Source organism: Cebus imitator, unplaced genomic scaffold (genome assembly GCF_001604975.1).
Source record: "Cebus imitator isolate Cc_AM_T3 unplaced genomic scaffold, Cebus_imitator-1.0 Scaffold763, whole genome shotgun sequence".
In the NCBI taxonomy this organism is placed as follows: domain Eukaryota; kingdom Metazoa; phylum Chordata; class Mammalia; order Primates; family Cebidae; genus Cebus; species Cebus imitator.
Genome location: NW_016108078.1, coordinates 562,190 through 575,898, shown reverse-complemented (window position 1 = coordinate 575,898; position 13,709 = coordinate 562,190). Strand labels below are relative to the sequence as shown.

Below are 13,709 nucleotides of genomic sequence, written 5' to 3'. Positions count from 1 at the left end.
TTGGTCGATTTGGCTATTGAAACTTGTGTATGTTTCTTGAAGTTCTCGTTCTGTGTTTTTCAGCCCCATCAGTCGTTTATATTCTTCTCTAAGCTGTTTATTCTAGTTAACATCTCATCTAAGCTTTTTTCTAGGTTCTTAGTTTCTTTGCATTGGGTTAGAACATGTTCTTTTAGCTCTGAGAAGTTTGTCATTACCCACCTTCTGAAGCCTGTTTTTCATCTGATTCATTCTCCATCCATCTTTGATCCCTAGTTGCTGAGGAGTTGTGGTCCCTTAGAGGAGGAGAGGCATTCTGGTTTTTGGTGTTTTCCTCCTTTTTGCACTGGTTTCTTCCCATGTTAGTGGTTTTATCTACCTGTGGTCTTTGTAGCTGGTGACTTTCAGATGGGGTCTCTGAGTGAATGTCCTTTTTGTTGATGTTGAAGCTATTTCTTTCTGCTTCTTAGTTTTCCTTCTAACAGTCACGTTCCTCTGCTGCAGGACTGCTGGAGGTCCACCCCAGACTCTACTCACCTGGGGATCGCCCACAGGGGTGCAGAACAGCAAGGGTTGCTGCTGTTTTCTTTTTTATTGAGACGGAGTTTCGCTCTTGTTACCCAGGCTGGAGTGCAATGGCGCGATCTCGGCTCACCGCAACCTCCACCTCCTGGGTTCAAGCAATTCTCCTGCCTCAGCCTCCTTAGTAGCTGGGATTACAGGCACGCACCACCATGCCCAGCTAATTTTTTGTATTTTTAGTAGAGACGGGGTTTCACCATGTTGACCAGGATGGTCTCGATCTCCTGACCTCGTGATCCACCCGCCTCGGCCTCCCAAAGTGCTGGGATTACAGGCTTGAGCCACCGCGCCCGGCCGCTGCTGTTTTCTTCCTCTGCTATCCTTGTCCCAGGTTTCCCGCCAGGTATCGGCCTGAGCTCCCCTTTATGAGGTATCTCTTTGGGTATATGGGGTTCAGGGAGCTGCTTGAGGAGACAGTCTGTCCCCTATAGGAGCTCAAGTGCTGTGCTGGGAACTCCGCTATTCCGTTCAGAGGGGTTGGACAGCTACCTTTAAGTCTGCTGCAGCTGAACTCATAACTGCCTCTTTTCCCAGATGCTCTGTCCTAGGAAGGTCAGCTTTGTTTATAAGTCCTTTTTGTGCTCCTGCCTTTTTTTAATAGATGCCCTGCCCCATATGGAGTAGTCTAGTCACAGTCTGCCAGCAGAGGTATTACTGAACTGCTGCAGGCTCTGCCCTGTTGCTTTATGAACTGCATAGGTAGTGGGGGACGCCCTTCCTCCCACTGAGCTGGACAATCCTGGGTCCAGCTGTGCTTGCTGCAAAACTCTCAATCCAGAGCGTTTCAGATTGCTTGTTTTGTGGAGGTGGTACCTGTGAGCCAGATTGCCTGGCTCCCTGTCTTAGCACCCTTCCTTTCAGTTGAATGGGCGGCACTGTCTCCTAGGCGTTCCGGGCACCAGCCAAAAAGGCAGTCCAGACTTGTGTCAGTTTCTGTGCTTTGACAGGGCACCAGCTGAGACTGCCACGCTAGTGGTGCTTTTTGGCCTGGGAATCTCCTGGTCTGTGGGCAGTGAAAACTTGTTTGGAAATGTGGTGAGCACTCACCGTCTGTGCCACTCTCACTGGGAACTGCGCTCCAGAGCTGTTCTTATTTGGCCATCTTGCATCCCCCCCCACAGTATATTGTTATTATCGACTGTAGTTACCCTGCTGTACAGTAGATCTCAAAACTTATTCCTCCTGTCTAACTGCAACTTTTACCATTTGACCAATAACTCCCCATTTCCTCCCCCACAACTCCCAGTCTCTGGTAACCATCATTCTACTCTTCTATGAGTCCCTTGTTTTTAGATTCCATGTGTAAATGGGATCATGCTGTATCTGGCTTTCTGTGCTGGCTTATTTAACTTAACACAATATCTTCTAGGTTCATCCACATTGTCACAAATGACAGAATTTTCTTATTTTTTAAGGCTGAATAGTATTCCATTGTGTGTATATACCATATTTTCTTTATTCATTCACTGATGAACATTTAAGTCATTTCCATATCTTGGCTATTGTGTATAGTGATACAGTGAACATAGGAGTGCAAATATCTGTTTGATATACTAATTTCAGTTCCTTAGGGTATGTACCAAGAAGTAGAATTGCTATGGTAGTTCTATTTTTAGTTTTTTTGAGGAAGTTCCATACAATTTTCCATAACAACTGTACCATTTATATTCCCATCAACAATGTACAAGGGTTCTCTTTTCTCTGCATCCTCACCAACACTTATCTTTCATCTTTTTGATAATAGCCATTCTAACAGATGTCAGGAGGTACTGTTTTTTAATGCATGCGGTATACCACGTACTTTTTTTGTTTGTTGAGATGGAGTCTCGCCCTGTCACCCAGGCTGGAGTGCAGTGGTGTGATCTCGGCTCACTGGACCCTCCACTTCCCAGATTCCAGTGATTCTCCTGCCTCAGCCTCCCATGTAGCTGGGATTACAGGTGCAATCACGCCTGGTAAATTTTGTATTTTTATAGAGACAGAGTTTCACTATGTTGGCCAGGCTGGTCTCTAACTCCTGACCTCATGATCCACCTGCCTCAGCCTCCCAAAGTGCTGGGATTACAGGTGTGAGCCACCACGCCCGGCCACCACATACTTGAATCTTTATCCCCTAGAAGATAGGTGCAATCTTCAGTTTACAGATGAAGAAACTGAGAATCAGAGGTTGTGCCTTGCCCAACTTCCCACAGCTACTCATAATGATGGGTTTTGACCCTAAGTCTGTCTGATTCTATATGTTTGTGTAAGGAGACAATGAGAAAGAAGGCTATAATCCAGAATGTGGGACATTCTATAGGAGAAATGACCTAGTTTCTCCAAAAAATAAAGAAAAAGGAAGGAAGGCTTTTATAGAATACAAGAAAGAGACTTAAGAGTAGTGATGAGCTGGTAAATGTTTAACAACTGATTCTTTGAAAAAAGAAAGAATGCTGACTTCTACTTCTAGTATTTGCTGATTTTTGTGGTATAAATATTCCCACCATGACTGATTTCAGATTACCAGTGTGACCTCACTGAATGAAGAGTTGGGAAGACGTGCAGTGTTGCACTCAATTGTACGGTTATTTCTACTATACAGATAGAGTAGCTGTAAACAACCTCAAACACATAAATAATAGTCAACTATAGTAAAATAGTTAGGGAGTGATGTTTTCAGTGTTTATTACCTTGGCTTTGTGTTGTTTTGTTTTGTTTTGAGACAGACTCTATTGTCACACAGGCTGGTGTGCAGTGGTAGGTGCAACCTCTGCCTCCTGGGTTCAAGCAAGTCTCATGCTTCAGCCTCCCAAGTAGCTGAGATTACAGGCATGTGCCTCCATACCTGGCTAGTTTTTGTATTTTTTGTTTATAAAGATGTGGTTAATCTGGTCTCAAACTCCTAACCTCAGGTGATCTACCTGCCTCGGCCTCCCAAAGTACTGGGATTACAGGTGTGGACCACTGTGTCCGGCCTACCTTGGCTTTTAATGTAATTTATTTAATTTTAACCTTTTATAATTTAGTTTTTAAAAAATGACCTTGTTTAACAATTGGCTTGCAGAATTTCTGAAAACGTAATATTATTTGTGAGCTGGTTTGAGCCAGCTCATGCACACCCTACCCTATGGACCTTGTTTGGATCCTGATTTGAACAAACCAACTGTAAAAAGACATCATTTAGACAGTTTTGAAAATTTGAGTATGGATTGGGTTTCAGATGATATTTGATATTAAGGAATTGATAAGTATTTTAAGGGGGAATGATTACATGATTTTTTTTTTTTTTTGAGACAGGGTTTGCTCTGTCACCCAGGCTTGAGTGCAGTGGCACGATCTTGACTCATTATAGCCTTGACTTCCTGGGCTCAGGCAATTCTCTCACCTCAGCCTCCCTGGTATCTGGGACCACAAGTACTTACCATCACACCTGGCTATTTTTTTTTTTTTGGTACTTTTGTGTAGAGATGGGATTTCACCATGTTGCCCAGACTGGTCTGGAACTACTGGGCTCAAGCAATCTCCCCACCTTGGCCTCCCAGAGTACTGGGATTCTAGGCATGAGCCACTGTGCCTGAGCTACACGATTTTTTAAAAAACGTTCTTATTTGCTAGAGATGTAAACTGCAGAATTTATGGGTGAAATGACATGAGATGCCTGAGATTTCCTTTAAAATATTCCAGGATACAATATGTGTGGAGGTAAATAGCTGAAACAAGGTTGACAAAATGTTGACTGTTGTTGAAACTGGTGATGGTTACACAGGACTGTATTACGCTATTCTACTTTCAAGTATGTTTGAAAATTTCTGTAAGAGCTCAGAAAAAGAGGTAAGGCTAGAATGTGTTTTTAGTTTTGGCCCATATTTTGGAGGGCCATAAACAGAAAAGAATTTTCCATTATATTTTGTAAGTTACAGCTCCTGAACTGTTTTTACTTAGGAGCAGAGAAAGGCAGTAATTTGCCCGGGGCTGAGAGTAATCACTGGGAATGTCAAAGAGGGCTTTTTCTATAGGTAGAATAACAGGTCAATTTTTTTAATTTTTAAAATTTATTTATTTATTTTGAGACAGAGTCTTGCTCTTGTTGCCCAGGCTGGAGGGCAATGGCGCGATCTCAGCTCATTTCAACCTCTGCCTCCCAGGTTCAAGTGATTCTCCTGCCCCAGCCTCCCGAGTAGCTGGGATTGCAGGCATGTGCCACCATGCCCGACTAATTTTGTATTTTTTTTTAGTAGAGATGGAGTTTCTCTATGTTGGTCAGGCTGGTCTCGAACTCCAGACCTCAGGTAATCCACCCACCTCAGCCTCCCAAAGTGTTGGGATTACAGGCGTGACCCACTGTGCCCGGCCTAAAATTTATTTTCATTTTTATTTTTTTATAGTACTTTGAGTTGCTGTTTTAATAGGTCTGTTTTTTGAATAATGACTTTATTATTTTACATTAAAGTCATTAAAAATGCCATATCACAATTCAGATTTCCGTCTATCTTAAGCTTCTACATTTTAGGGACTAAATTAACTCCTAATTTCATTGGATTTATCTAGTACGTAATACTGGGCTTTCTGATTCTGTGTCCTTTGAGGTATCATGACAGGCCTAGAAGTAGATGTTAGATTACCTCATTCCATAACAATTATTCTTTGCATTGTACCTTTCTGCTTCCAGCTTAATTTGGAATTTTCTGTTAAATGACTGCAATGATTTTACTTGGGTTATTTTTAAAATCTAAAATGCTTAAATAAAAGATAACAGAATATAGTATCACATGACACTGGTTAGAATATTTTAAAAAAAGATAACGGAATATAAAATAAGCAGATTCAGGCAGCCAACACAGTTATTATAGAAACATTTTGAATTGTCTGGACTTCATTGATTTGTTATTGAATTCCTAGAACCTGATAATTAGCTTGAGGTATGTACTCTCAATATTTTATTATTGCTCAAGGATAAAAATAATACAGATTTCTTAAATATATAAGTACATATATATGTTCATATGTATACATATATACACACATTTACACATATGTATCTACTGATTGCTCATTGCTTCTAGCCATTCTAGAAGACTGAAATATATTGAATTGGGCTGGGTGTGATGACTTATGCATGTTAGCACTTTGGGAGACTGAGGCAGAAGAATCGTTTGAGCCCTGGAGTTCAAGACCAGACTGGGCAACATAGCAAGACCTTGTCTCTACAAAAAGAAAAATAAATTAGCTGAGTTTGGCGTCACATGCCTGTAGTGCCAGCTACTCTGGAGGGTGAGGTGGGAAGATTACTTGAGCCTAGAAGATCGAGGCTGCAGTGAGCTGTGATCATGCCACTGCATTTTAGCCTGGGTGACAGAGTGAGACCCTATCTTAAGAAAAAAATATATATATATAAGGAGAGAAAATTGGAATGTTTGAAATAGAGAAGGCTTTATTTTGAATTTTCAAAAGGTTTTAAAAATAGCATTATTTTCTTATTTCAAAAAAATGCATATTATATTTTGTTAATTAGGATTATACTGTATGTACTGTGTGTACATTTTGGGATCCTACTTTTCCCTACTTAATATACATTATGAGAATTCCCCATGTCATTAATTATTCTGAGAACAATTTTAGTTTCTGTATATTGTCATATATACCTGCAGGTCTAGATTTGAAAAACATACTGTATATATAACTTAATATGTGTAACTTTACCTCTGTTGTCAGAGGTTTAGATTATTTACGGTTTTTTACTGTTATTTGTAGACAACAACCTTGTCAAAAGGTTATTAAGCTTATGCTCTCTCTCTGTATATATACACATATTTACACATATTTCATTTAAAACTTGAGCATAGTTTAGTGATAAAAATAATGTTTAATAAATGTCATGTTGACTTGGGCTTTCAACTGCATCATTTGTTAATAGAAACCATTTTTTTCTCCTAGGGCATAAAACCAGCCAGCTTCAATAAAGTCACTGATCCTGAAGTGAAAGAAATCATTGAAGGATGTATTCGTCAAAACAAATCTGAAAGGTGGGTGCAATTGTAGCAAAATGACATAAGTGAAAGATGCATTTTTCTCTTATCTTGCATTCAGTCGTTTTCTGATCTTTCAGTCATGCCGAGTTTGACTTTTTTTTTTTGAGATGGAGTCTTGCCCTGGTACCCAGGCTGGAGTGCAGTGGCGCGATCTCGGCTCACCGCAACCTCCGCCTCCTGGGTTCAGGCAATTCTCCTGCCTCAGCCTCCTGAGTAGCTGGGATTACAGGCACACGCCACCATGCCCAGCTAATTTTTTGTATTTTTAGTAGAGACGGGGTTTCACCATGTTGACCAGGATGGTCTCGATCTCTTGACCTCGTGATCCACCCGCCTCGGCCTCCCAAAGTGCTGGGATTACAGGCTTGAGCCACCGCGCCCGGCCTGAGTTTGACTTCTGAGTAGAAGCCAAACCATACTGTCTAGATTGAAGTGTATTCAGTGCATGTTGTTTGCCATTTTAGACTTGAATATCATGTGCTGAATTTTTCTTGAACTGACGTTTGGGTTGTGTTTGTGTGTGTGTGTGTGTGTGTGTGTGTGTGTGTGTGCATTTTGATGTTTTCATCGCCTTCACCCATCAGCTTAACAGTCAGTAGGCCCTCACAGGTTAATTTTCTTCTAACCGTTGAGAGTGGACAGATTTTTAAAAATTTGATTATATATCCTCATGTCACTATAATGACAAAGCTAATATGGATAGAAGAAGTATGTATTCAAGAAATCGTATTCCACATTTATTTATCTCACAATTTGTGTTTGCCTTATGGACAACTCCCATTACTCTTAGCTTTTGCCTCCCTTTAGGTTTTATTTCTTATTTAATTTTTAATTTTTTTTTTTTTTGAGACAGAGTCTCGCTCTGTTACTCAGGCTGAAGTGCAGTGGTGCAACCTCAGCCCACTGCCACCTCTGCCTCCCAGGTTCCAGTGATTCTCCTGCCTCAGCCTCCCGAGTAGCTGGGATTGCAGGCACATGCCATCACACCTGGCTAATTTACACACACACACACACACACACACACACACACACACATATATATATAAAATATATTTTGAGACAGAGTTTCACTCTTGTTGCCCAGTCTGGATTGCAATGGCTTGATCTCAGCTCACTGCAACCTCCGCCTCCCAGGTTCAAGTGATTCTCCTGCCTCCCTCCTGAGTAGCTGGGATTGCAGGCATGTGCCACCATGCCCGGCTAATTTTGTATTTTTTTAAGTAGAGATGGAGTTTCTCCATGTTGGTTAGGCTGGTCTCAAACTCCTAACCTCAGGTGATCCACCCACCTCAGCCTCCCAAAGTGCTGGGATTACAGGCGTGAGCCACCATGCCCAGCCTGATTTTTATATTTTAATAGAGATGGGGTTTCACCATGTTGGCCAGGCTGGTCTCCAATTCGTGGCTTCAAGTGATCCGCCTGCCTCAGCCTCCCAAAGTGTTGGCATTACAGGCGTGAGCCACCATGCCTGGCCTGCCTCCCTTTAGTTTCAGCTTTAGTCAATTGCTGACTTTAAATTGCTGGGTTTGTCTTTTGATTTTTGCTTCCTTATTGATAATTATTAGTAAAGGTGATACATTCTTTGTAGAAATTTTCATGGGCTTATTGGCCATTTGTATATCTTTGCAGAAATATCTATTCAACTCTTTTGCCCACTTTTAATTGGCTTGTTTGGTTTTTTTGTTGTTGAGATAGGAGTTTAGGCATGCTTTTAAAAATGAGGTTAAAAATACTATGTAGAAGTAGCTCTTTTAGTTCAGATTCTGATTGTTTGTACACCCTTTAAATATGTTCTATTACCAAAGAACGTTGGAATACTGAAAAGGATTCATAGCATATTAGTATATTAGAAAAAGCACAGGCTTCAACATCAGACTTAAAGTTAAATCTGGACTCACACTTAACCCGTGTGATCTTGAGCAAGTTAGTTGCATAAAACAGGTATTATTTTAATGACTGAAAGGATAATAGGCTGAGCATGGTGGCTTACACCTGTAATCCTAGCACTTTGGGAGGCCAAGGCAGGAGGATCACTTGGGGCCAGGAGTTCAGTTCAAGAGCAGCCTGGGAAGCAAAGTGAGACACTTGTCTCTACAAAAGATTAAAAACAAAAAAATTAGCCAGGTGTAGTGGCACATACCTGTAGTCCCAGCCCCTAGGGAGGCTGAAGTGGGAGGATTTCTTGAGCCCAGGAGTTGGAGGCTGCAGTGAGCTATGATCATGTCACTGTACTTTAGCCTGAACGACAGAGTGAGACACTGTCTTAAAAACAAACTGGCTGGGCACAGTGGCTCTTGCCTATAATCCCAGCACTTTAGGAGGCTGAGGCAGTTGGATAACTTGAGGTCAGGAGTTTGAGACTAGCCTGGACAACATGATGAAACCCCATCTCTATAAGAAATACAAAAAATAGTTGGGCATGATAGTGGGTACCTGTGACTCCAGCTAATCGGGGGGCTGAGGCAGGAAAATTGCTTGAACCTGGGAGGTAGAGGTTGCAGTGAGCGAGATGGTGCCACTGCACTCCAGCCTGGGCAACAGAGTGAGACTCCATCTCAAGACAAGCAAGCAGACAAGCAAACAAATAAACTAAAATAATTTTACTGTAAATAATAAAAATTTTATAGTAAAAATTTACTATAAATAATACAGTAAAAATTTTTATTGGGAAGCAGAGGGCTTTACTTGGTTGTGCCTCCTTAAACACATCTTGCTTTAGTCTTAAAAGTAATTCATTTGGGCCGGGCGCGGTGGCTCACGCCTGTAATCCCAACACTTTGGGAGGCTGAGGTGGGTGGATCACGAGATCAAGAGATCGAAACCATCCTGGCCAACATGGTGAAACCCTGTCTCCACTAAAAATTACAAAAATTAGCTGGGCATGGTGGCATGCGCCTGTAGTCCCAGCTACTAGGAGGCTGAGGCAGGAGAATTGCTTGAACCCAGGAGGCGGAGATTGCAGTGAGCCGAGATTGCGCCACTGTACTCCAGCCTGGCGCCTGGCAACAGAGCAAGACTCTGTCTCAAAAAGTAATTAATTTGAGCAAGCTTTTTCTTTTTTTTTTTTACGTCAACTTTGTATGGAATGATGGTTTATTCTATTTATGACACTGTCTTAGTTAAGTATTTGTCATTTGGTCACTAAAAATGCAGGGGGTTGAAAATCCTCAACTTAGAAGATACCATGCTGTCTATATACTTTTTCTGTTTAAGTAGTATAGGAAGATGTCTCCGTAGACTATGTAGTACATCAGTTTCAGTTCTCCCTGGCTTGTAATACAGAGAATTTAAATATTATGTATCTGTTTTAAAAGTTACTAAAATAAATTAACTTACCCAGCTTGTAAACAAATTTTTGAAGCTATGTCCTTTATTTCTCTTCAGAGATTGTTAATTCCTAATATTAGGCTAGGGTTGTATCCATTCTATGTATACTCTGGCCTAAAACCAGAGTTAAATACAAAAACCACTGGACTTTCCTGAACCACATTAGCTTCACCCATGGCATTCTGTAAAGAGTAAAGTACACTGACTAGATTATTATTAATGGAAACAGTGACTTCTATTTATAACATTTGTAAAAAGAGTTTGAATTTTTAATTTACTTTAGAGTTTATAAATCTATAAGAGTTTTTGGTTCCCTTTGCTAAGAATCTACTGTTTGACTCTGAATAACTTAAGCCAGTGGCTTAGGGAAATTTGCCTAACATATACAAAACTACTTCTCCAATTCTCATTAGGCATAATTTTATGTATGTTAAACTTTGTTATTTAGATGTATTACTGGTAATAATTCTTTTTTTTTTTTTTTGAGATGGAGTTTCGCTCTTGTTACCCAGGCTGGAGTACAATGGTGCGATCTTGGCTCACCTCAACCTCCACCTCCTGGGTTCAAGCAATTCTCCTGCCTTAGCCTCCCGAGTAGCTGGGACTACAGGCGTGCACCACCATGCCCAGCTAATTTTTGTATTTTTAGTAGAGACAGGGTTTCACCATGTTGACCAGGATGGTCTCGATCTCTTGACCTCGTGATCCACCCACCTCGGCCTCCCAAAGTGCTGGGATTATAGACGGGAGCCATAATTCATTTTTAATTGAAGTCATTCCATATGCATGTTAGTTGCGATTTCTTTGCATCCTTGATAAGTTGGATATAAGATTTGTTGTTGTTTTGCTTCCACAGGATCTGTTAAAGAAAGAGATTTGGTTTTTATTTATTTATTTATTTATTTATTTATATTTATTATTATTTTTTTGAGACAGAGTCTCGCTCCGTCGCCAGGCGCCAGGCTGGAGTGCAGGGGCGCGATCTCGGCTCACTGCAAACTCTGCCTCCTGGGTTCAAGCAATTCTCTTGCCTCAGCCTCCCGAGTAGCTGGGACTACAGGCCCACACCCAGCTAACTTTTGTATTTTTAGTAGAGATGGGGTTTCACCATGTTGGCCAGGATGGTCTCGATCTCTTGACCTTGTGATCTGCCTGCCTTGGCCTCCCAAAGTGCTGGGAGATTCGGTTTTTATAACAAGGCAGATTAATGATAAAATTGATAGAAAACATAAAATAAGTTTTTTTGCTTTCATACAATTTTTAGTAAAGGATCTACATCTTGCTATGATTGGAAGAACTGATAATGAGTTATATGTTTTGTTTTTTAGGTTGTCTATCAGGGACCTATTAAACCACGCATTTTTTGCTGAGGATACAGGACTGAGGGTGGAGTTAGCAGAAGAAGATGATTGCTCAAATTCATCCTTGGCTTTAAGACTCTGGGTTGAAGACCCTAAAAAATTGAAAGGCAAACACAAGGACAATGAAGCTCTTGAATTTAGTTTCAATTTAGAAACAGATACACCTGAGGAAGTAGCATATGAAATGGTAAGTTAATCATACCACTATTCCCCTCACCTCTTATTATATCAGGGTTGATTCCTTTCTCCTTCTTATTGCTTTCTTTCCTCTCATTTTCTTTAAATTGTTATGTTGTTGTGAACTATGTCGCCGTGACACAGTATATTAAATTTGTATGTACAGTGTAAAGAATAATAAAGCTCTACATTTATTAAGAAATAGAACATTACCACTACCTTAGAAGCCACCTAAGTGTCTCTCTCATTTGCATTTCCCTCCCTCATCACCATGAGTAATATCTACCCAGACTTTTTTATTTTTTGAGACAGAGTCTCGCTCTGTTACCCAGGTTGGAGTATAGTGGCACAATCTTGGCTCACTGCACCCTCTGCCTCCCAGGTTCAAGCGATTCTCCTGTCTCAGTCTCTCAAGTTGCTGGGATTACAGGTGCCTACCACCATGCCTGGTTAATTTTTATACTTTTATTAAAGATGGGGTTTCATCATGTTAGCCAGGCTGGTCTCGAACTGTTGACCGCAAGTGATCCGCCTGCCTCGGCTTCCCAAAGTGCTGGGATTACAGACGTGAGCCATTGCGTCCGACCCTCTACCCAGACTTTTGTGTTACTCATTTCTTTGTTTTTCATCATAGTTAACCTAAGTAATATATTGTTTTGTTTCGAAAACCAAACGGCAAGCACGCACCTAGCTGGTTATTGGAAAGGGCAGTATTGAGACAATTAGTTGAAGAAGCCCAGGAGAGGATAAGCTGAAGAGAATTTCTCAGTCACAGTGAGTCTGGCTTCAGTTTCCCTAAGAGTTTACAAGAGCTGCTTCTCGGGAAGTCAGAGGGTAAGGTTCTGAATGGGGCCAGGAAAATACACCCACGTCTCAGCACAGTCAGGGCACCGGCAGGGCTATTGTGCAGACCAGAAATTAGTTGTCTGGTTACCACATGGTTTGATGGGGAGTGGGTCGCTCTGACTCTTCGCTTCTAATCTCTCTGTGACCAGCCCCCACCCTCAATAGTAGATCACAGCAGGCAACTTCTGTGGCGGTGAAATGCATGTCCACACCTGCTCCAGGCAGCTGCAGTGCTGGTGGGAGGGTATGCAGGAGCTGGGGCAGCACATACTCAAAACCAGCCAAGTACAGCCCGTCTGAGCCAGACTCACCTGAGCATTCTGGCCTCAGGTTAAAAAGTAGGATGGAGCAATGACAGTGGGGACTTTGAAATGATAGTCTTTAACATGTCCTTCTGATCATACTGTTCTAATCTGGAATGATTACTTTGGACATCCGGTACACAAGTATCACCCTGGCATTTCCCTTTACCATCTTCCTAGACTTCTCTTTGCTTCACTCCTGTATTTAATTTTGGGTTTCCTAAATCCCATGTCTTTCTCTTTCTTGGCGTATCCTTTTCACTGACAGACTTCCTCTGCTAGCTTCTTGTGAAAGAATACATGGGAGTTAAATTCTCTGACATTTACATGCATAAAAACACCTTTTTCAGCCACATGCGGTGGCTCATGCCTGTAATCCCAGCACTTTGGGAGGCCGAGGCGGGTGGATCATGAGGTCATGAGATGGAGACCATCCTGGCCAACATGGTGAAACCCCGTCACTACCAAAAATACAAAAATTAGCCGGGTGTGGTGGCACACACTTGTACTCCCAGGTACTTGGGAGGCTGAGGCAGGAGAATTGCTTGAGCCTGGGAGGCGGAGCGGAGGTTGCAGTGAGCCGAGATCGCTCCACTGCACTCCAGCCAGGCAACAGAGTGAGGCTCCATCTCAAAAAACAAACAAACAAAAAGAAACATTTTTTTCTATATTCATATTTAGTCAGTCATTAAAGGCATTTTATGTTGGCATTTTTTTTTTTTTTTAATTTGGAGTTATTGCTCCAGTCTCTACTAGCTTTCAGTGTTGCTGTTAGGTCCAGAGTTGTTATGATTACTGATCTTTTGCATATGACCCATTGTTTTCCTCTCTGGAAGCTTGTAATATCTTCTCTTCTTAGTGTTCTAAAATTGCAGTGATGTATCTTGATTTCGGCTATCTTCAACCATTGTTTTGGATACTCAGTGGACCCTTTCCATCCATCAGCCCATATCCTTTAGTTTCTGGGAAATTACTTGAAGTATTTTGTTAATGATTTCTTTTTTTTTCCCCTATTCATTTATTTTATTGCATTTTAGGTTTTGGGGTACATGTGAAGAACATGCAAAATTGTTGCATAGGTACACACATGGCAGTGTGATTTGCTGCCTTCCTCCCCATCACCTACA

General features: G+C 41.4%; 1 protein-coding gene across 5 annotated transcripts in view; it reads left to right on the top strand.

The window, feature by feature from the left end:
• Positions 1–13,709, top strand: part of WNK3 (WNK lysine deficient protein kinase 3) — a 176,025-nt gene that overhangs the window by 54,724 nt on the left and 107,592 nt on the right. For all 5 annotated transcript variants that reach the window (XM_037735263.1, XM_017519653.2, XM_017519655.2 and 2 more), the window contains exons 6-7: positions 6,475–6,563; positions 11,225–11,444. In XM_037735263.1, coding sequence (XP_037591191.1) covers positions 6,475–6,563; positions 11,225–11,444 — 309 coding nt within the window. The remainder of the gene's footprint in view (positions 1–6,474; positions 6,564–11,224; positions 11,445–13,709) is intronic.